Genomic DNA, 24,893 nt, shown 5'->3' with positions numbered 1-24,893 from the left:
ATTATTTTATACAACTGCTCTGCTGACAATGTAACCCATAAAAACTAGTACAGCAGATTTTAGGCTTAAAGGAAACATGTTATAAATGATAGCATTGATGTACTGTATGAAGAGCTAAAAGAAAAACAAAAACAAAACATGGCAGCAAGGAAGAAAAAACATAAGAGACAGGGCAAAGTAACGGCACTGTCAGAGTTAAAAAAAAATAAAATCTGTAACCAGAGATGTATTTACAATAGCATGACTGAGATTTGCCTAGCAACGACGGCAAACAAAGTCATAGCAGGGTGACACCTGGTACCAGCGTGGGAGGTGATTTCTTCTGAGCACATTGATAATTTACCCGTCATTACAGCATCACAGATGTGTTTCTGAACTTCTTCCAGCGTGACTCAGCCAGCCTGAGCTCAGAAGTGGATCTGTGAGGACGTGATTGTGATTCTGCGATTGGAAAAAAACAGTACCTGCAGGATGACAAGTGAGTAAAATCTCTACTTATCTCCTCTGTGTGTCATCCTCAGTGAAAAGTGGATCGTATCAAGTCCTATCAGCTCAGTACCATTCACGTCAAAGAGCACCTGGCGACTGACAACTAAAGGGCCTTGATCACGAGACGAATGCAGAAAAAGCAGCGATCGCTCTGATAGCTGATAGGGAAAAAGAAACCTCACATACACACATACACAGTGCACAGAGACGCTGGCATGTACACTTGGTTTACTTGAGAGACTGAACAGCGTGTATGTGTGTGTGTGTGTGTGTGTGTGTGTGTGCGCGCGCGTCTGAGCTTCTCACCCTGTGAGCGTCGTTTTCATGTCCTCTGCGTCGTGGGTCCAGTTCTTCATAAGGCGGCACTATTCCTTCTCTCCTTGCCTGCTGATATTCTCTTCTCAGCTGCTGGATCCTGTCAATACTGCCACACACACACAGGAAAGCAGGCACACAGATGCAAACAAGCACCCACATACACACAGAGGAAGAAAAGCAAAAGTACACAAAGTTTAGATTTGAGATTCAGAAATAAGTATTTAGATCATGACAGCAGCGTGGGTAGTTGGATTGACCACAGCGGCCCCCAGATACTGATAAAGGTGCTTTATGTGGATGGCGATCTTGATTTTATTTAGTTTCTACATATGAGAAACAGGTGATACTAGCTAGCTAGAATAATCAATCAAGAGCTGCATTTTATCACCACAGACCAGTATCAGACAGGGGCACTTTTCATGTAGTAAAGGCTTGTGTATTTCATAATTAGTTTTTTTTCCAAAGTTGAAGCTTGACACGACTGTTCAAGCAGCTGAGAGCTGCACAGATTCTTCCCAATTTCTGAGACATCGTTGTCAAAAGTAACATTGCATAGAAAGAAAAAGTAGAAAATTGTTCACTTCTTAGGACAGTTTGCATTTAATCATGATGGGATTGTAGAGAGCCCCAACAGCAGTAATGGGGACATGTCTACTTTTCCATGAATTTCTCCACTTGCACCAACAAAGAACTGCATTCATGATAGTTCTCTTCTGGCATGAGCTCCTTATCAGCCACAACATCTGCTATAACCCAGGTTGCATTACTTACAATATGTCAGCAAATTAAGAGCCATGTGAAGTAATTTGTCCAATCAGCACAGCCCTCTAGTTGGCTACATCACTCTTTTAGTTTGTTCACATGGCGCGGATCTGCTAGCTAATGAAGTTATGTGAAGTTTCGAAACAGGAGTAAGAGTGTGATCTCTAAAAGTAGACCATGGACGCCTTCAAGATTGATCAAGATGTAAAACAATCTGAGCACTTTGACTGACATCAATGATGAGCCAGCCAGTAAAAGCCATCTGTTTATTCAAATAGCATTTTTTTTTCCTGACAGAAGCCTGCAGAAGTTTGACTGCAGAGATAATGACTAGTCAGGCCCACCTGTGTACCCACACACACGTGTGTGTATGTGAACGCATACCACATGCACAAAGATCAATCTCTTGATCCTTCTGACTGCCTGCATCTATATCGGTTTTTCCATATATTTTTTTTTTTTTTCTGTTTGCAAAAGGCAAGAAAACAAAAACATCAATCATATGAATATTCTTTCTCTGTCAACAAAATGTGCAGCATATCAACACTGAACCCTTGTGAGTCATGCACATACACACACGTAAACACACCCACACGTAATGGAAATATGGAAGTCATATTATACACATACAGTATGCAGCCATATGCACCATTAGAAATGCAACGTGCAATTTCATGAACCAAGTTGATGGAAGAAGGAAAAACACATCGATGCACCATCAGGCGATTAATGAAAAGCCAGAAACATATCAACACACTCCGAGGCAGTCTGTGAACGAAACTATGCTTGTTTTGTACTCGTCTTTGTTCCACTTCCCCAATCAAAAACACATTTTTAAGTAATTGAAAACCCTAGCACTGTACTAACCTTAATTAAAAAATGATCTTCGCTCAATTGTGTGCTTAACCCACCAACTCAAAAATAGAACAAAACGTAACAAGCAAGTGCACCCGATCTTCTACTGATGTGTGTACCATTAGCAGAGTTCATCTCTGACTGGAGAAAAACACAAATATGTCCACATATGTCTGGCAATCAGAGACAGAGACATTCATTAGTGATGATGGTGGAGTAGGAAAAAACAGAACCAGGCCCCGACCACACACAGGCTTGTTACTACAGGCGCAGGCGTGTTAAAAGCAGGGAGGACTGGCGGGACTCTTACAGTGCATTCATGTGCTGTTGAAATTATCAGAATATAGTTTTTCAAACTGGGAAAATTCTCATGAATGTCCTCTCAATTTGGAGCAACAGACAGAAAGTCAGAATTAAGATTTTAGCACACCAGTTGCTGAGTCGACGTCACATGACGCTGAATCATGGCGGATGGAAGTTAACATTGGGTTGATGCTTACCAAAATCATGTATTGTATACTCATTCAAATACTGGAAACAGATGTCAACTTGTCGTTTTAACGCTCTGTGCGATTAAATGCAAAACAACTTCCTTTTGGCTTCCATGTTGCTCCCATATATCGAAACAACGCACATGAACACACATGAGACCATCTAATGAGCACTTGAATGCAACTTTACACCTACTGTACATACCAGAAGCATGCTTATAAAGGCTTAGCAACATGCTAGACATTGATGCAGCACAATTAGGTTGCTAAAAGATAAGTAAGCAGACTCACAGAGGGCAGTGGGTGTTTGAATCCATTTCAAAAGGTACAGTTTTAATTCAATTTTTGAGTAATTTAATTTTTTACTAGAATTATAACTATCACAGAAAAAGACCAACTATAATGTTCCAACCTAAATAACTCTGACAAAATGATAATACTATCCTGAGAACAAATCTAAATGTAGTTAGATCTCTGCCTTTAAAATATTTTTTTTCAAAATGCAGACTCTGGGTTCCTAATCCTCTATATTTTTTCTTCACCCATTTTCTTAATTTGCTCTCACCCTTTTATTTTCTTTCCTCTCTTTAAAAGCATAAATCCAGAGTGCTGTGTGAATTACTATAATAGCTCCAGTGCTGAACACACACTATGGCAGATCTCACATCTCAAATCACGTCTGCTGCATCTGCACTACCTGCACAGAACATAATTCACTTTAGCGTCCTACTTTTTGTTAAAATGTTTAACTTCTTTAAATCTGTTCATTTATTCTAAGCTCTACTGTTAATTTGTGATTATTAATATTTATTTATTCATTCTCTCTTATCATTTAAACTCCACTGGAGCCATGGGAGTGAAAGTGTAGATTGAGAGAAGCTATTTATGTAGAGTATAGAGAAATGCATTGTGAAACACAATCTAGTCTCAAGTGTGTGTGTGTGTGTGTGTGTGTGTGTGTGTGTGTGTGTGTGTGTGTGTGTGTGTGTGTACACGCCGAGCCTAGCAGAGTAGCTGTGTCAGCAGCAACACACAACACCTCCTGTGCTAAGAGTAGATTTGGAGTAGAGTGAAATCAGATGCTAAATGCATTTCATGGCTGAGAAAAACAGTCTTGAATTTTCCATTACATTGTTTTTTTACTCTGTGTAAGTCACGTGTCTCAATAACAATTAACTTTCCTTAAATTATCTTTATTAGTTTTATTGACGTGACATTACATTTGATCATTTTAAACTAAATCCAAAATGTCTGCCTTTTGTTGTTCCGATCAAAAAGTATCATCACGTTCATCCACACCTTTTTCATCGTGATTGGGAATACAGCACCCCAGAATACAGAAGGCAGAGAAATACCTTAGGCAAGCTGGCAGCTCATCACAAGAGTATCAAAGACAGAAATAAACACTCACATTTATGGACAATCGATTTACATCCCACATCTTCCCTTTGCTCCAGCTCTCACCCTCCACCGAGCAGTAATGTCACAAATACAAAAGTGACTGGTAAATCCTCTCCCTGCTGCTCTTAACACACATCTATCAAGAGCGCTGGGCAAGTTACTTCTAAATTGTAATGCATTACTAGTTACTCATCGAAAGTAGTATGTTTCTTTTCTTACTTTCACCAAAATAACTGCAGTGGACGACTGGGCATTGTATAATGGAAGATGGTAATATTGTTTTGTGACTATAACCTTGGATTTCCCTGATTTCTATTGACTATTACACCTTTCACCATCATTCAAAACTTTTTGTTGATCATCATTTTCCTTAAGTTTTGCGTTCGGCTAACAACTGTAAAAAGACACCTCTCGCTGCAAAAACTGCCCTCTGTCTGACCAGAACTGACTAGCCTTCCAAACTGGGAGCGCTTGCATTACTCCAGGGGCTGTCCTGGGGTGAAACCTTAATGGAGAACGGTGGGGACACTTTCATGTTGTAGGCAGCAACGTAAAGAAAACAAACATGCCCAACAACACTGGGCAGTAAGAATAGAAACTATGTCTCCTGTAGAAAGAAGTTATGTTTTTGACTAACCTGGATTAATTTTATGAAAATAACCTTTTTTGATTCTTTTGATCGGTGGACCGGTACGGACTTAAGGAATATAAATTATCAAAGAATAGACACAAATAGGACTTCAAAACTACTTCAAAGGTAGTCACCGCTTTTATCTGGCGCTCTTGTTTACCATGCTAAAAAATCTGAATGAATTATTCAATGGTTCTTCTGGTTTCCGTTAAACAAACTGAACGACTGAATTGTGGAAAAATCCAACCAATCGAACCGTGTATAGCTTGTTCATATTTACAAAAGTTAAACATTTATACCATTGGGGGTCTCTGAGGTGGTAACATGTTACCGGACTTATTTACTGTAATAATATTACCGCAAATCCAATTAGAAATGGATTGTATTACTTCTTTATTGCTTAAAGTAATATCTTACTGTTACGTGTCACTTTTGTAGAGTTACTTCCAATACCATGTATTAGCAACATGTTTCACATCAAGAGCTTCTCAAAACACCACTAAAATTCCCATTAAACTGGATGTCTCTCAAAACACTTGTTGTCAATGGTTTTAATGTCGTTTCTGTTCCAATGTTGGATTCTTACGAGTCACGAGTGGCATCCCACACTCTTTAATTGGGCCACTTTGGATACGTTTTTAATTAGTGGGGGGGTTAAATGTGAGAAATGGAACAAAAGCTTGAGGTTTGTTCAAACAGAACTTGAGGTGATTTTTTTTAAACTGGCGTGACTGCATATAAAGTCAATGGAAACACATGGGAGGGTTCAAAAATACGTGCAACTCAGCAAAAAATTTGCACTTATCCTGAAGCCGTTGTTGGATGATGGTCAAATGTATTCAACTTTATTCTGTTCCTCTGCAGGCTCTGCCCTGTTCTGTGCTTTTTTTGCTGTGCTGTTTTATGTTTATGCATCACAGTAGAAATGATTTGTGTCACAAAGAGCTCTAGATGATACACACCTCACACTCACAGACACACACACACACACACACACAAGCCACATCACCCTGTGCTCTGTTTTATTGACAGGGGGCCCAGGAGGACAGGGTGGTAAAATGTACACAGCATTCATTACGCATGCACACACACAAGCAAACGCACACACAAGTAAACACACACACAAAGGATACTTTATACGATTTACGACCTCACATAAAAGGAAGAGGGTGGGCTCGAGAAGAAATAAACATGATAAACAAAGACATAAGGAAACACTCACACTTACATACACACATTTATGCAAATATTTCCATGACCACAGACTGAGGAAGTCATTGATTAGCTTTAGAAAAAACAAGTGAGCCACAAAAATCAGCAGACTTGTATGACTTCACTTTTTAACGAGTTTGTGGTCATTAAACACCAATGGGATTGATTCACAAAGCAAAGCACTGTTCATAGCTTGCGCATGATGACACATGAGTCTGCACCAAAAACATGTTTGCAGCTGAAATCTTTATTTCTTTAATCACATAAACTGGCAAAAGACACATTTTATGCTTCAAAGGATCATTATGAAGTAAATGTTGATTGCACAATGTCATGGATGTAGAATAATGAAACCATCTGCGTCCACATTGGTTCCCTATAAACCTCTCTATACAATTTTGTCTGTCACTGGGCACACAGTCACCCGGGAAAAGGAAGGTTGACTGGCAATCCATTTCTCTTATAGACTAAATTATTGAATAAACTCACATTTTGTCCTGTGTTGTTGTTATTTGCAACAGCGGCGCCGACAATAATACCACTTAGAAACACTACAGGGGAAAAGTTGTCTGTTGACACTTTAAATAGGTCATATATAAAGCTTAAGGCGAGTGTTGGTAAGTTATTCTAGGAGTGTTTTTTTGTTACATTTGTCGAACTCTCAACATCCTGACAGCAATCAATAAATAAAACGCTCTGAAAAATAAGAGAAATAAAATACAGTAACTGGCTCTTGCAGGTCTTTAATAAGCCCATCCAATTGTTTCATTCTGCCTGTATGACCAGAGTCTTCCACAAGGCCTGGTGGATGTATTGCTAATGCTATTAGTGAGCTAGTGGCGCAAGATTGGCAAAGAAAGTGTAGCCAAAATACAATATGCTAGCTCGACAGTGGTAAGTTCTAACAACAGGCATGTCGGTTGTTTACATTCATTGTGATAATGTTCTGTGTTTTCTTACATGTGAGTGAGTTGGATATGTTTAACAATTAGAATGATGCCCAGTGCTCACAGTACACAGCATCTGCACCTGTTGTTAGCAGCTTGCTAACCGAGTAGCACAAAGCACACAGCCCCATAACCCATGAGAGAGCCCCGTTGGCTGCAATATGGTCCTGTAGCGGCCAACGTTAACATAAAGCACACAGCCCCTAAGCCAAAGAACAGGGTTAGGGTTAGGCAGCAAGAGCCTCTTTCAGTTAGCACAACGCACACAGCCTTAGAGCCAAGCTAACCCAGTTAGCACAAAGCACACACCTACAACAGTAAGGAGTAAGTGTTGTGCTGGGTAGCCTTTTCAGACTGAGGTACGTTCATGACAGCTATCTTGCTTGTGTTAATATGATTGTGGCATTTTGGCATTTGGGAGTTGTTTATTTATGCATTTATTACATCAAAGGAGCTAAGAGAGCTTGTTGATCTTAGCAAACTACCTGCTAACACATCTCCCTGCTGGCCAGCGAGAGCGACAGGGCAGTCGGTATCATTGGGGAGGGGGTGGGTCAAATTTCAGCTTGGTTTCTACAATCGTACCCTCCCCACTATAAGAGTTTTAAAATAATAGCACGGGTCTGAGCTTCAGTCCAGCAACAGACAGCTCTTTCTTTCTCTTTCTCTCTCTCCCACACACACACACACACACACACACACACACACACACACACACACACACACACACACACACACACACACACACACACACACACACACACACACACACACACACACACACACACACACACACACACCAAAGCCCAGGGAGATCAATCTCTTGCTCTCGCTCTGTCACACCAATAATAATTCCATAAATGTTTAAAATCAGAATCGGAATCTCGGCACAGCTGTTAATAATGCTTCTATTAATAATTAAGACTCCTGTTCCATTAATAACATGCTGAGAGACGCCCTAAAATATATCACTGTCCACAGTACAGCCTATAAATATTTACAAGTCTGGTTATAAAAGGTGCAATTTCTTAAAGTTACACCTTTAAAATGTGTTTTCTGGCTTGCTTTTAATCAGTTTTGGGATGTTTGTGTAAGCAATCCAAAAGTGGGTCTCCACTGTTGACACGTAATCATAGATCATGTATATTTAACATTACGGTGTTTCCCACAGACTGGCTGTGTACTGGTGGCGGGAGGAGGGGGGTCGTTGGTATTTGACAACGTGAGAATGAGACTCATAAGTCAACTACCTTTTTCAGAAAGGTATAAGAGCTTTAAGAGTTTGCCTACATTAACGTTACATAGTGTTGCTTTAATTGTCTATCTTAATGCAAGCACACAGGTTTGCCTCTTACTGTTTTCTCTCTACAAGCAACGTTATCTATTTTCATTTTATAGTCACCCCAAGAAACACCTCGCGTTTAAGGATTGAAGCCTTTCACCTGTGAGTCCATTGTCATAACAGCAGGTGAGCCGCGTGAGGAAACTTGTTGTTAATTATGTAGCCGATCAAAACCAACGTGCACCGAACAAAGTCGTGACAACCAGGAGCTGTTTGTACAAAACAACGGCATAAGTCGGCCTACATTAGACGGTATAGGTTGCATCAATAAGCGTGTCAGGGAGGATGTAATACCAGAGAGCGTCTCTCCGTCTGCAGAGCATGTGTGATTGACAGTGGATGGGAGAGCGAGGGCAGATTGTCTACTAGTTAATCGATCGCGGATGGCGTCGTTCTCGGATGGATAGAAATAATAAAAGTATAAAATGCTAAAATGGGTCGCCACATATATTTGGGCAGTCGTTAATATACCTGGGCTCAAGTAAAGTCTATTAGCGGCAAACACTGATTCATTTTAATGACATGATGAGAGATCTGTCAAACATAATTCATTCAGTAAAAATATGCTACGCCTTGTTATAAATTCCTTTAAAGATACTTTATTTAATTAAACTTTAATGTCCACATTAAGTGTAAACACTTTGAAAAGGCATTATCAGCCTAGTGCACTTTAAACTAGACTTAGTAACAACATTAATAATTAAAAACCACGCTATAAAGAAAGATAGAAAGAAAAATAGGTAAAGATGAAGATGAAGAGACGGACACAACAGAAAAAAGGTCAGACAAAGACAGAGAAAAAGAACAGGTGAAGCAAATGTTTTTAGTGCTCTCCAACAGGTGACTTTGAGCTAAAGTCTTCATAAATCACACAAAATGGCCAAAGGACTACAGTGTAGTCTGCCACACATGCTGCAACACACACACTTAAGCACCGTAGACTATAAATAAGCTAACAGATAGACACATGCAGGGATAGACAAACACACAGGTGACGGATGGTCTCCTCTCAGCTCAGTCTGATATAATGCATGTTGGCAAATGTGTGCATGTGAGTGTGTGTACTGTAGAAAAGTGAGAAACTACACAAAACTATGTATAAGAGCCTGAGAAAAACCCTTGTTGTAAGATCGTGTCCTGACATAGAAAGAGAGTAAAACTGTACTTCACTTTTCCACACATTGTGTGTGTGAGGGACACAAAGTGAGTGTCAGTCTTGCATTTTTGCAAGAAAAGGACAAGAAAAGGATAAAAATGCCAGCGACTAGCAGAGCTGTTGACCTTCTGAAAAAAAAAAAACTCAAGTAGTAAAGTTGGATTTCCTTTCATTAGCGCAAACACAAAGTCACGATAGCCATCTGGAAAAATCAATAAAAGCTTGAAAACATGAACTGCAATTGATTTAGAAGCTTAAGAGATGGTACACACTGTATATAAATGGCTCCTTCACCCTCTTCAAGGAAAGTAGGAAATGTGTGACTTTGCATCCTGCTGATGCTGATCAATACAGCAAAAAGCTGTTCTTTTGAGCTGTAAAATGTCAGCGTTACAGATGACTCTATCCCCCTTTTCAATGCAACAGCAAATGAACATCGACTTTCTAATCAAATGAGATGTAATAAAACAGGAACCTAAAAACCTTTTCAGCTAATGATACAAATTACATAAATTACCTTAATTATATAATCACTGAGTTGAATTCAATACAACTTTATGTCATTACACAACACAAATAAGTATTGTAACTATTTTAACTCATAAGTGAACAGTCTAAACACATTAATAGGCCTGCAACTAACAATTATTTTGGAGATGCACTCATCGACCGGGCAGGGGCTGGAATCAGCCAGGTTTCAGCATGACCGTCGACTGGCTGTGAGATATATTTGATTCTGTGCAGGTCACATTTACACACAACAGAACCGCCAGTCCAAACTGAAAGAATACAACCAAATATCTGATGTTATTTACTCAAAATATGTGCACTTTTCAGGTCAATGTGAGAGTCTTTACAGAGTTTTGCCATCATTTGAAGTCATGCTCTCTTTCCATTTACATGTCAATGACAGCGCATGACCAGACAGACTCCTCCTGTTTTTACCTTTCACAATAAGAGTCCCGGATACACCAATATACACTGTGTAGATGCTTATAAGAGGGGGCCAAAATTCACCTAGTCATTTCAGTAACAGGCCATTAAAGTAGCTTACAATGTGTCATTTTTATTAGTTATTTAATTGTCATTGTTTCCATACAAACACACATTTGAATTTTCCATTAAATAAAGGTAACAGAAATGTCTGTGTATGCTGCATGTGCAAACACATGACGGATGAGAGTGTATTGACTATCGCAAATGACAAAGCAAAGCAGCAAATCCTTACGTTTAAGAAGCTGGATCCAGGGAATGTTTGACATTTCTGCATGAATGATGCATAGATGAAAATAAGTTTACTTTTGATCGACTAGTCGAGTAATCGTCGCAGCTCTACCTAAAAAAATATAGTATTATTTTTTAAGGCTTGTACAAACGACAGGACTCAAAGAGCAGTCGATAACTGTGAGGGAGCACAACAGAAGAAATGTAGTTTAATATTGACAGATGATGACAAGGGGGAGTTGTAGTCTTTTTCTATCTCTGTGTCCACAAATGTGTGCTGGTGTGTGTGTGTGTGTGTGTTCTCCCCGGTGTCTAGTTGTAGAGGATCGTTATCAGCTGTGTCTTACAAGGATCATCTAGATCCCAACAGCGCACACAGGTCAATGCATTACCTCACTGTTTGCCTGTATCTTGTATCTGTTTCATTCAGCTGCTCGCTCTCACTTACACACACACACACACACACACACACACACACACACACACACACACACACACACACACACACACACACACACACACACACACACACACACACACACACACACACACACACACACGATCACCTGCTAGTAAGAAAAACAACTTAATCAATGTGAGCTACTCTCCCTCTGGTGTTGACATGGATATGAGCTTTCTTTATGTTATATGTTCTGCCATTTTGACATTTCCGTGATGTATTCAATTTTCCCTTCACATTTTTCTTTACTGTGACTCATTTAGAGCGGTAAATATTCACAATTCTGTCAACCTTTCTCCACAGTCTACTTTGAATTCCCCACACCTCCATTCATCCTTTTCCTCGCTCTCTCTTCCCTCCACAGTTTATGCAGGTAATCATCTCTGCTGTCATTTCCATCCCTACCTTGATACCATCCATCTCTCCTTCCCTCCCACTCCATCTTAATCTCTTCATCATCTGCTCATCTCCAATCGCCTCTGCCCGGCCCCGCCTCCCTCCTTCCTCCCACCCACCGTTATCTCCCTCGTCTCGCTCTTCATCATCTTCTTCTTCCTAATCTCCCAAGCTCGTGCTAGGCTCTAATTAGCTGACGTCTCCGCTAATGAAGTTTGACAACAAAAGATCACCAATGCTGGCAGGTGGGTCAGATGGAAGAAAATGAAAGGGGCAAGAATAGAGAGACAGGGGAAAGAGAGTTTATGTGGAGAGTGTATGTGCTGTCAGGTTGCTCTGTTGCCCTCTTTTCTTCTGCGGGCTAACAGGAAGTGACACATGTTTTTAAAATGCAGCTGACAGGATATGACACTGCTCCTTACTCGGCGCCATTGAAGCACGGGGAGTAATTAGCGCTCTATCGACTGCCATGACATCAATCAGACGAGCTGTCTAAATGCCTGCGAGTGTAAAAGGAGGCTGGCATCGGATCGTCATGACGATCAGTGTGTGTGTGTATTGTACAGATTGAAAATTTGTCTGGCATAACATTATTTAGACAAGCCTTCTGTGTGTGTGTGTGTGTGTGTGTGTGTGTGTGTGTGTGTGTGACAGACAGAGAGGGAGAGGGGGAGTGCTACAGGTGGTAAACTGGCTGGCATAAAATCATGAAGGCAGGATGTCTGGCCCCACGTTCCCTTTTGACTTTAACAGCCGTGTGTGTGGCAGGAGGCCTATTTGCTTAATAAATCTGCCAAGCACAATAGCTGTGAATGGCAACTCACTAAAGCTGGATTAAAGCGGCTACCTACAGCGTAGGTTCAGATTTATTATTCAGAGTTTTAAGTGGCTGACTGGTGAAAGCAAAGTCAGACAGATGTACCTGAGGTGGGAACAACGAGGCACCTGATAATTTGATTAAATTCAAGTTCAGAGGGCTTTGATTCGATTATAAAAAGATCCATCACAAATTTTGATTTGAAAACATAATTTATTTTTTCTCATTGTGTGACTAACTGTTTACAGTGATCCATAGTTAAAACAAATGGATGAATTCACCTTCATTCTTAACAAAGCTCAAGAAGTAGTCTTGCTTAGACCCAGAGTCGTTATCAGGTGACAAACCGATTAAAGCATTTTGAAAACTGGTTGTATGACACATATGCCGCCCCCGAAAGCCAATCATGTGCTTTATCACAGTCAAACTAGGAAACACATCAGCTAATTGTGTGGTTGCACTGATGAAAGCACATATTGAATTTCACGACTTTTCAACCGATTTGGTGCTGATCCAGACGGACGAATGTCACGCTAATGCACATCGTGACCAAGAAAGGTGCGGTTATTCAGAATATAGAGAGAATCGTGATGCAACTAATAGATGTTTTTAGATGTACTTTAGTGTACATGGTCATGTCATATGTTTTTTATTCATATTCACCTCCTGCACAAAATCTTGTATTTGCTTTGAAGAACAAAGATGGGAAGGTTTGCCTTGTCTCATACTGAATTGAAGATTACTGCCTTGTAATGGGCTGTTAATGTTCTTTTACTCACTGTGACACAGAGTGACAGTCACAACAAACTGAAGATCTGCAGTTGAGATGGCTTTGCTACATTTACGCCGAACAGAAATATAAATGCTCATTTTTTTTTGCTCACTTTTGTCATGAGTTGAAAACAAAACATCTACAAGACTATTTTGCTGCACACAAAAGGCTTATTTCTCTCAAATTTTGTGTTACAGATTTGGTGAAATCCGTGTTCATGGGCACTTCTCTTATGCCAAGATAATCTATCCACCTGACAGGTGTGGTATATCAAGATGCTGATTTAACAGCATCATTACTGCACAGGTGTGACATGGGCTGTTGTCTTCACTCTCAACTGTCTCTACCAGCAGTAGAAAACACAGCCCAGTCTTCTCTTTACCTCTTTTAACGGTTCCAGTACTCCATTATCTTCCAAGTCCTAATCAAACAAACAAAGGCTGTTTGTCATTGCTTTTAAAATAATCACTAAAAATGTTTTAAGATTTTCATGCCTCATTTGGCGGGACAACATTGTTTGTCAGTGCCTTCCTAAACCAATACTAAAATGATCCATACAAGCTGTTATTTTTGAATGGCCAGCAGTAGTTCTAAGATCTGGGCACAAAAAACCTACTTGGTTAACGTTAGGGAAAGAGTATAACGATGTTTCTCTCTCTTTCATTGCACAGGATAATACATAAAGATAAAAAAAGATCTTTGGCTGTATCAAAGCCATTAATTGGATGTATTATGATCTAAACAGAAAAAGAGAGGAGAACTTCCATAGGAAAGGTGCAGTTTCAGGATCCCAAAGAACGGAAAATCAACAGGTGGTCGAGGTCAAACTTTGGCACAAAAACCGAAGAACAATGTTGTGACTTTTCTCATCATTTAAAAAAAATTTAAAGTATACCCTTAGGCTGTTTTACACTTGATCCCAGCTTGATTAAGAGTCTCTCAAATCTCTCCGGAGAAGTTTGAGAAGTCGCTCCAGCTGACCTTTACTTCACATGACCTCATCTCCCCCATGCACTCTGTCAAATCTGCTTCGCTTGTTAGGAAAATATTTGCTGGCCATGTGGACTCAACCAGGGTAGTTTTATTAGACGGAAATGAGCAGCCTTAACCTCAACCGGTTCATACAACCCTAATCTTTCCCAATATTTGGTGGGAAATTTTCATTTTAAGTTTTAATTTTATTAGAAATGTGTGATGATAACTTCAGTTAATATGATGCAACCCAAAACCTTTAGGATTTATTCAGACAATATGGCAATGATATATGAACACTTGAGAATGTCATTTATGATTCAAGTTTAACTCTCTGAACCCAACAACTCACTGGCAGGTTAGAGAGGCATGTTCTATTATAAACAATTGCCGAAATCACACCATTTATCATGGCTAGAAACTGATAAAAATATAAATTATTGTCAGATTTTCAGATTTCCAAAAGTCCTTGAGCACATCAAGTGCGTCAAATGCTTCTATCAGAAAAAATGACCAAATCTAAGCTTAAAAATAGGGATACTTCATTTCTCATTTAAAATGTTGCCAACTTTTAAGCATTTGCACGAGCCAGAACTTGTGACAAACATTAAATTCTGAGTAGCTTTGAGTGACTCGTCCAACAGTGACAAAAATTCAGTGATAGTTTGACTGAAGAACTGCAGGAGAAGGAGCCAGCAGCCACGAGGAGAGGACAAGAGAGTAGATGTTGTAAAAATGTAAAAAACAGTTAAATATTTAATAGTTTTTCCAATACTGGTAACAGCAGAGGATACAAAAGTACAGAATCGAGCAATGCTCTGTACATGAATCATACCAAGAAAAAATAAAAGGCGCCAAATGCAGTCGAGACATACGATATACACACTAAAACCACAAAAATAGAGAGTGCATGTTGCTTAGCTACAGGTAACCACTACTGAAATTAAATGAAAAAAAGGTATTAGGTTGAGAACAGGAACGACAGACATCTATGTAGATGGGAAAGAACATGAGAGATGTACGAAGCTGCGCGTATACCCTTTTGTGTATCGAAACTTTGAGTGCACTCATCTGTTTGTGTGTGTCCTTTTAAGAGCCCGAGTCTATGTGCCCATGTGTCCTTTTACTGTGTTCGTGCTCCACTGCGGGAGGATGTCCTTTGCATGGAATTTATTTTTCATTGAGAACTACTTGTGCAAATACGAGCAGCGGAAATCATAAATGAGAGGGAGAGAGTGCAACAGGGCGCAGAGAGACCTAGAAAGGGTATATTGAAGGAAAGAGAGCACAGGGGGAGGAAGGGATGGAGCGGACGAGTGCCTCTTGAGAGCTTTTCCTTATTAGCCAGGCTGAATCGCAGGCTTTGAGTCCGGAAAACACACACTCTGGCCCTTTTTTTTCCCTCTGCTCTCCATCACTTGCCCCCCCACCACCTCTTCTCATTCCTCTCTTTCAGTCCTCTTCACATTCTCTACTCCAAGCATCTCAGTTCAGTCCATCCCTTACTTTTTTCTACTTTCCCATCTCCTTTTCTCGGTCTAATTTGCCCTTTTAGCCCCGGACATTCAATGACCCCCCCCCCCCCCCCCCCCCGTTCATTCTCCTTGCATGTCCTCACTCCAAGCGCCTCGTTTCCCATCTCATCTGTTGAATTATCCCAAAACATCCACTTAGCCTCTCTTCCCCTCTGAATCCCTTGCTGCCTGCCTCTTTTCTTCTTTTCACTTCACTAGTTGATCCACTTTTCTCATTCCTGCAATTATTTGGGTCCACTCACGTCTCCTTTCAGTCCACAAAATTTAGATCTCCTTCCAAATCGTCCTCTTCACTTTCATTTTTTTAAGCTCTAAACATGCGCTGACCCTCAATCATTTTCTCCAAATCTCTCCTCTTCTCTTTTCATTCCGTCTATTTGTCTGTTTTCCATACCCTCCCTTACCTTTCTCTTCTCTGTTTCATTCTTTTCCCCCTTTTCTTCAACACTTCCTCCTGCTAATTTTGTTCCTTTAGCTCCAAACACTCAATCAGGCTCTTTCCTTTCCATACATCTCGTCTGTTTCACCCCATTTCCCGCTCCCTTTCTTTAGCTTCCCTTCTTCTTTATTCCTAATCCCACTTAACCTTCCATTTTACCTCCCTTTAGTTCGAAAACACTCCTCATATCCTCCCTGGTCCTCGAATCCACCTGCTTTTATCAGTTTTTAAATTAGCTTAAATTTTACATTTCTTTCCAAAGAGTTTCAATAAAAGATGCACTTTTCATTTGATGTACAGAAAGTCTCCAAGGTCTCCAACTGATCCCATTATAGCATTTTGTAGATCCCCAACTCCCAATCGTGGGACAAATGCTCACTACAGTACTGTTTTAAAGTTTAGTCAGGTAACACTAGTTTGTGAATTCGTGAAATTGTATGTGATTGAAGGTCACTGTCATTGAAACACTTTCTTGCATGTGCAGATGTCACAAAGAGACAGAAGAACTTGTATTAGATCCTTGTAGAAGTGACTGAAATGTGTTAGAAACCTTTTCAATCAGGCCTGGGTGTTGCTGCTCCTACAGCAGCTATTATCCAGTGCACTTTGTGACTTTGAAAAGGACAAGCTAATTAAAAAAATGCAAATTCAGCCATTATCTTCTCACCCCCGTGTTAGTGGAAAGCTGGGTGAAGTTTTGTAGTCCATAAAACATTTGTGGAGCTTAACACCAAAACTGTGTTGCAGAATTTTCCCACTACTGAAGTATATTGGGACTTGTTTTAAAACATAAAAAAAAACAAAAAACTGAAAACTGATTTTAAAAGATGTTATCTGCACCCTTTATGCGTGGTCGGGCTCTTGCACCCACTTTAAACAGGTTTTACATGTTTAGCTTAGCAACTACACTGAAGATTTCTGCTTTATAAAAGGGTGTAAGCAAGATCTTTTCAAATCAATTTGGGATCTCTGGGCTTGTGGTGAGTTGGATTACGCCAGCCAAACTGTTTGGAGCCATGTTATGTATTTTTATTCATTTGTTTTCTTAATGTTTAAAACAAGTCCCCATCTCCTTCTGTTGTTAAGGATAAAGCTATGATGCTGTGTTGCTGTGAAGCTCCAGAAATGTTTTGTGGACTACGAAACTTCACCCATTTTCCCATCGGCATGGGGGTGAGTAGATAATGACTGAATTCTAATTTTAGGACAAACTTCTCCTTTAATGCTTATTAGCGGGAAAAATCATGTCACCACCCAAAGCTAGCACAGATACAGACACACATACCCACAGCCGCCGCCGCCGCCGCCTCAACAAAACTAATTACCTACAAGAAGAGAGTGATGTGGAAAACAGCACTCGCACAGACCAACCTGGCACCCACTAAAAGCTCCCTCCACATTGTGTGTGCTTGTGTGTGTGTGTGTGTGAGAAAGTGCAAGACAAAGACAGTATGTATTACTGTGTGTGTGTGTTTGTGTGTGCGTGTGGCACTCATTGAGCTGAGAGAATGTCTGATTAATTAATATAAAGGAAAGAAAGCCTCTCCAGTGACCAACCAAGCAACGCTAAAAGCTCATCTCTCCTGTACGAGCTTCCTCTATTCTTGGTCTCTTTCATCATTCTGACTCATAGAAGACATTTTGGGAGAGCATGCTGTTTCAGTTTATGTACTCAGCAACAATCTATACATACAAGCTCAAATATGTCAGATAAAGTACGGTATATGCTGCGCATTTGACCATAGTAGTCAAAAAAAGGCTACGCTCCATCTAACTCATTGCCTCACACTTCACAGTCTGATGGATTGTGATACAGAAGGAAAAACTTTGAGATATAAAGCAGTGAGAGGACGGCTGCTCTTCCAGCACAAACAAAGCTAAAGTTTTCAGAGTTTCTCTCAATGGCAGATGGTTGGACAAGTGAAAGCCAACGGCAAAATCACTTCAAACATGTTTATCCTCTTTAGTCAAGCAAACTCCAGCACAAACACAAAGTGGAGCGACACTATGGAGGAGCAGGAAGTTTGTCTTAATTTAAAAAGTGGCAACAGTTTGTAAATGTTTTCAGTCCGGCAAGTTTGGTGCTTATTTCATCTTAAATTGGTAATACTGACGGAAGGAGGGGCTGTTAGGAGACCTCGAGATGACTTTCCAGCCACGTTTGTGGGGACAAAAGCAGATATTTAAGGCAAAACACGATCTTTTTCCTGAACCCTCAAGTGGTTTCTGTGCCTAAACCTAACCAAACCAGAAATACAGATTTGTCACAACATAAATTTAAAATCTGAGCCCGATAACAGATTTTACCACAGATCGCAATAAATAACCTAACACAATAACTTGACTGTGGTGATTTTCATTATCGGTATAACCGTGAATCTCCTCACATGAATGACGTGAAAAGGCTGTCTAGCTAGCTGATGTACAGTCCTATATTGGTTTCCTGCTTTATAGAAATTGGATTGTATTAGATCATCATGACAAGTATCACTGTATTGTGTTAGATTACGAGGAGCTGTGCTTTCTTCTTGTAAAAAAAAAAGAAATGTTGGTTGTTTCTTTTTTTACGTTTCTTTCTTTCATTCTTTATTCTTGATGTATCCGCTCTCTACTTATCTTTCGCTCATGCGCTACAGTACGTCTCCCTCTCTCTCGAGCTCACTCCACTCCGGTCTCTCCAGACTGATTGTTTTCTAATTGGTGGAGTGCCAGAGGTCGTGGTTGTTATGGTAACCTGCGAGGGGCACTTGGAAGGGTGAGACGGTGGTGGTTGGGCGAGGGTGGGAGGGGTTCACCCACTCAAGAAAACGGAGGGCAGCACTCATGCGAGGCTTGGGTGGTCACTTCAGAAAATGGACTCTGTGTGTGTTTGACATCCTAACTACCTCAGTTTAGTAAAAGCAGCTAAGTGTGTGAGCGCACAAAATGTGTATGTGTGTGTGCATTCAGATGGTGGGTAAAGAATCCCACTCACCACTTGAAAATCTTCTAAGAGCTCCTTTGCTTGAATCCTTTTTTCTCCCACCCCGGTTCCCGGCTACTTCCTTCCCAATGTGAGCCACTCAGACCCTCCAATCTGTCCATCTGTGTACTGAGATGGAAGAGAGGCAGAGGAGCTGCAGGAGGTTGGACACCAGGAGAATGACTGTACGTCCACACTGAGATGACTAAATCTGGAAATTACTCTTTGTTCCAGTCCAATTTAGCACTGTAGCTACACTTGAGATTGCTTTTCGACTCCTAAAAAGTGTTTTTCAGTTATTTGGGCCTGTGTTTAAGAGTGTGTGCTTCTTCTCCAAAACACATTCATGCCTTCTTGTATAATCTTCACCAAATGTGTGGTGTCTGCCTGTGTGTGTAATGAGTTTACTAAATGAGTCTGCATTAAAGTCTGCCATGCATAAGGAATTGAGCTGGGTCTGGCCTTTAGAATTAAAGGTGTTGGGCTGGCAGTGAGGCAGACAGTGTGATATACCGCTGTGCTGTGTGGTTAAATAACTGTCCCTCCATAATAGAGGTGTTTAAGGCAAACCACTGATAAAAAAAAAAAACACAGACATAAATGCACACAAGCAGCCGGGCACATCAATGTGTGCTGGGGGATATAATTGACTCTATTTTAAGACCTATATAAATTGCAACACGCGGCCGCCTTTGTCATAGAAACGGAGATGATGTTTAAACTCCTGCAAAAACGAATTTGGGCAAACTTGTTTCTTTTAGGTTATATCACGATACACAATATATATCTCGATGTATTGAAATCTCAAAAGCACTTCATAAATGCTAGAGCTGGGTGACAAAATCTAATATCACAATATTTTTGTCAAAATATATTAAAAATATTAACACATTTTAATTTTTGATAATAAAACATCAGTAATGTGGACATAATGAATATGTGGGAAAAGATGCAATATTAGAACAAGCAGAACAGTCTAAGTTCAAAAACATACATCACATTACTGTAATGCAGCCTTTGAAACCAGGAAAAGACGACACTTGTGTCATCACAACATAAGAATACACCAAATTTAGGACAATATAAAGTCTCACATCTGGATGAAGATACAATATCGATGTATTACCCAGCCCTATTAAGGCAAAGTACAGAGAATGTAATGTGATGTATACTTCTCTAAATGATTCTTCCATTAAGAAGACAAAAATGCTGCAATATTTACATTTAAGCAGCAATTCTTCACCAATTATTCCAGTTGATCTTGACTTGTGAATCAAGACCTACTAAAAAGTTAGTATTATTTAAACTGACTGAGCCAACTAGTTAATTTCGACAGCTACAACAGTTTTCCAGGGGGGGCTGCAAGTCAGACAGGGCAGACTAATTTCAGCCGATGGTGTTTTATATCCCTCAAATTATCATCATTATCCAACATTATCAAGGACGAGGCAGCTCCGGTTTCGCTGTCTGGATTTTTTAATATGCATGACTCGCTTTTTTAACAGACGGCTGTGTATCTTAATCTTATATTTAGTCTGCATGCACACACAACTTTGTGTTTGTGAGCTGTACTGCTTTGCTGAGGTGCTGATGGAATGGAGCCCTTACTGATTTTGTTTATCTCCGTCTCACATGCATACTGCGGCTCTCGCCTCCCCTTGAAACGCAGTAACACAGAGTCAGGCACACACAATCAACGCTGACGCACTACCTTCTTTTTTTGGTACCATCGATTACTTTGAACCAGTACCTGGACTTCCTCCTGTCTGCATCATCAGGTTTCAGGAAGTGATGATAAATGAACAGCACCGTCTGCCAGGACTGCTGTGGCCATGGATATAAAGTACAAGGGTTTCCGAAATAGAGACATTCTTACCCTCAAAGCAAAAAAATATTGGATAAATTAAACTAAAGTAGCAGGATCCCTGGGACTTATTTATTCATCTCAATTATGAGTTAGTTAAGTAGTGTCTATGTACTGTCAGTGTACTGTGAATAACATATTAAGCTGTGCATATAATCATGCACTGCCAAGTGAACAATGTATATTTACATAATTCAAACTGCATGCAAAGTAAAGTCTAAACACCTGACCCACTTGTTACATTAACAGACAGATCTTGGATGCAACATTTTGCCATTTCCTGTACAACTCTTTAATCTAAAGCAACATTATTCTACAACTGGTGGCACAGTGGCACAGTTGTTGGCACTGTTGCCTCACAGCATATGTCCTGGGTTCGAAATCCACTGGGGCAGGGCTCCCTGTGCTTGCGTGTGCTGGTGTCTATGAGTGAGTACATTTAGATGCAAATCCTAGATCTGGTGAGCTTAAATTATGGTTAGCACTTGGGTGCTTTTAAAATTTAGAGTAATACAAACCTATTGAGTTCGATATTGGATTAGGCTTGACAGAAGGATAGGGGACTGTTGGGCCAAGGCGGAGGGGTTTTTGTAATATAATCTTGTATACAGTATATCATACTATTCTCAAATGTTGATTTATGCTTCTCGACTTGCTTTCATCTTTATTTCTATTTTCTCGGAATGGGTTTATTGTATGCACCAGAATAAGAATATAGATGAAATATTTTTGGCACTCGAAATAAGTAGCATTTACTTATATTTACTTCAAGAAAGTTGTGTCTCACCCCTGACCTCAGTATAGTTTAAAAACTTAGGTTTGACAACACTCTTTGCCATTAAGAATGATTAAAGCAATTCACTGTTAATACATATCTTAAAGAAGTCCAGAAGCCAGCGTCAAATCATCATCTTGACACTATTTATGCATGGAGGAAACAATACTAGGAAGACACGGTGTCAGAAAACATGTCTACGAAGCCTGGAACTGTCCATCAAACAGGTTTACTTCCCCGAATGAAGACACGCCAGAGGAATAAGGTGGATGTGTGTGAGAATATCTGTGCTGGTAGATATATTCAGAAGCAAGTGAGCTGTGACTGACATAATAAAGGTGAGGAGTAAGGATTGAGGAGCTGAGAGGAACACACTGAGCCCTGCGGTGATTTCTTCTTCTTTTTTTTTTTTGCTCGGATACACATAACACACACACACACACACACACACACACACACACACACGATATGTATGTCAGTGAGAACGTGAGTACACAGGCGCTCACACTGAAGCTCAAAGCAAGCACAAACAATTCAATCCTTTTTTGTCTGTCTGTCTCCATCTCTCTCTTTTGCTCTCGAACACACACACACGTGCACGCACGCACACGCACACACACGTACACACAAACTTGCTTGTGGCAGATAAACCTGATTTAGACAGGTGAGGGGAAAGGAGAGGGAGAAATATGAAGCATCAGCAAGATAATATTGCACTGTGCAACAGAAGAGGGATGTGAGAGGAAAAAGCTGGGAGGCCCTCCCCACCAGGTGTAGCTCCAGGAAGGTGGTCCAGGTTTATCCACAGGTTGCAAAAAGACAAAACCCACACTTTATAAGATCTTTTATATGGTACAGTTAAATGGAAGACAAATTGTACCAACCTGCAGTGGCAGGACGTCAGAGCTTTCTTTCAGATTCTTAAGAGTGTATTCTGAGAAGGTCTTACCTGTCATTGGCAGGAGCAGAGACAGGAGGTGATGAAGTTCCAGCTCCCCTTGGTTTATTGACCTTGGCATACAGCCTATCAAGGGGATCATCATCAGGTGTGGCTGTGGGGCTGTTAGCATGTCCTGGAAAGGCAGAAGGGCCTTGGGGGGAAGGTGTGCGGGCATGTGCGTGCTGAATTGTACTGTAGGGAGGCGACTGAGGCATTGAAGGCATTGAAGGCATGTTTCTGTCCCTGAACGATTGTATTCGGGCATAATTGGGGTCTGCGTCGTCATCCTCAACATCTGGATATGCCTGCCCGCCGCCACCGCTGCCAGCTTGCTGCCGAAGGTCTCTCAGCTCTGGGTGCCCTGCCTCGATTCTACAAGACAGATGAAGAGCCAGTTTAGAAATATAAATGAAACAATGACGACTTTGTAAGAAATAATGATGACTGAGTTACAGCAGGGGCTACCACAAAGAAACATCTTAAAACAAACCACATAGAAGCAGGCCGTTACAATAGAGCTCAGGAATGATAAGAATGGAGTCGAGAGAATAGAGAGAACGGAAAGAATGAGAGGCAATAAAAGAAAGGAATGGCAGAGATGGTAATGAAGTGGTTTCAATGTGTTCCATGAGAATCATTAGTGAGCATTCATTTGCAACCAAGGAGGAAAACCAAAGATGGTTATGGAATTTTCCTCAATGAGAAGAAGACTTTCACTGAATACACATCTGAGTCTGTATGACAGCGAATATAAAATACATAAAATCTCCTCACCTTTCTCGCTCATCTTTCATCCTCTCGAGCTCGTGATCACTCAGAAGTTCTGACTTCTGTCGCTGCAGAGCTGCTTTCGCCTCCTTCTTCTCCTCTTTTTTCTTCCCGAATCTGGACAAAAGACAAAACAGACAGAAGTCAGAGACAATATAAAAAGTTAGGAGAAAAACATCATCATAAAATGTAATATGTCTTTATGGGGATTTCACCAGCATTCATCAGGATGTGGTGCTATGGAAGCCGATGAGCAATAAACACCAAATTAACATCATTCTTACAAACAAACACTGTAATCACTGTAATCATGCACACACAGTACACAGTGACATTAACGTAGACACACACACTGAGTTTTCTCTTTCCCAGCAACGTTTCCTGCTTTCTTCGTCAGCAGTAGGTTTTATACAGTTGCTCAAAAAACACACCGTTTGGGAATTTTTTAACCATTAGTCCATCCCGATCAAAACTAACGTGCAGCAAACGACAACACAACAACCTGGTGCACATACAAGTTTGTACAAAAACAACAGCATGAGTAGAAGAGCGAGGGCAGACTGTCGACTAGTTAATCAATTGTATAAGGCGTCGCTCCTTCAGACGGACAAAAAAGTAAATAGTAGAAAATTGCTAAAATGGGTCACCAGATACACCTGGGTGGCCCGTCCAAGTAAAGTCTATGTGTGGAAAACACTGATTGTCCTATATGTGCCGATGTAAAGCCTTTTTTGTTTTTTTTGGGGAACATAGATTTGTATGTTTGTGTTTGATAACCACATTTGAAAGAATATTTGCAAAAAATGAGTGTTCATATATAGAGTATGTTCTGTGTAAATGGTAAAATATGCTGATATAGCGATATCTGAATGTTTTGGTGTACGGGCATCGGCCCAAAACATCCAGTATCGGTCAGGCTCCAACAGTAACACAATGAACTCTGGAATGAACAGACTACTAGCAGAATAGTTCAATAAATTAGACAGAGGCAGACTATATGTAACGCTATTGCTGAACACTGTAAGTATGTACTCTACACAGCTTTATCTAAATTAAAAGATGGCATACACACGATAGACTTAAAGGCCTGTTTTAAGTGGCCACATATCAATACTCAAACCACACCAGTCAATACGGTTTGTGTGTGGTCAGCATCAACAGCACACTCGGCACTACTGGACGCCGGACAAGTCATTACCTGAGGAAGCATCGTGCGCACACACAATTACACACACCTGACTCAACTTCATAAATGTGAATGAACAATGATGGCTTCAGGCTTTGCCAACTCGCTGGCATTTGCTTGTGAATGAAATGAGAGAAACAAACCATTTAGACTAATCTGTTAACCGGTAACATCACAAG

General features: G+C 40.4%; 1 protein-coding gene across 1 annotated transcript in view; it reads right to left on the bottom strand.

Annotated features, from left to right (window-relative positions):
• pard3bb (par-3 family cell polarity regulator beta b) overlaps positions 1 to 24,893 on the bottom strand; it is a 215,910-nt gene that overhangs the window by 61,601 nt on the left and 129,416 nt on the right. Inside the window, exons 20-22 of the mRNA XM_073473008.1 lie at positions 23,535 to 23,645; positions 22,770 to 23,132; positions 796 to 913 (exon numbers count right to left, since the gene is read on the bottom strand). Of these exons, the coding sequence (XP_073329109.1) occupies positions 796 to 913; positions 22,770 to 23,132; positions 23,535 to 23,645 (592 nt within the window). The remainder of the gene's footprint in view (positions 1 to 795; positions 914 to 22,769; positions 23,133 to 23,534; positions 23,646 to 24,893) is intronic.

The sequence above is a fragment of the Pagrus major genome, chromosome 9, assembly GCF_040436345.1.
Source record: "Pagrus major chromosome 9, Pma_NU_1.0".
Taxonomy (NCBI): domain Eukaryota; kingdom Metazoa; phylum Chordata; class Actinopteri; order Spariformes; family Sparidae; genus Pagrus; species Pagrus major.
Note: the sequence above shows the minus strand (reverse complement) of the source record. Positions and strands in the feature narration are given on the sequence as shown.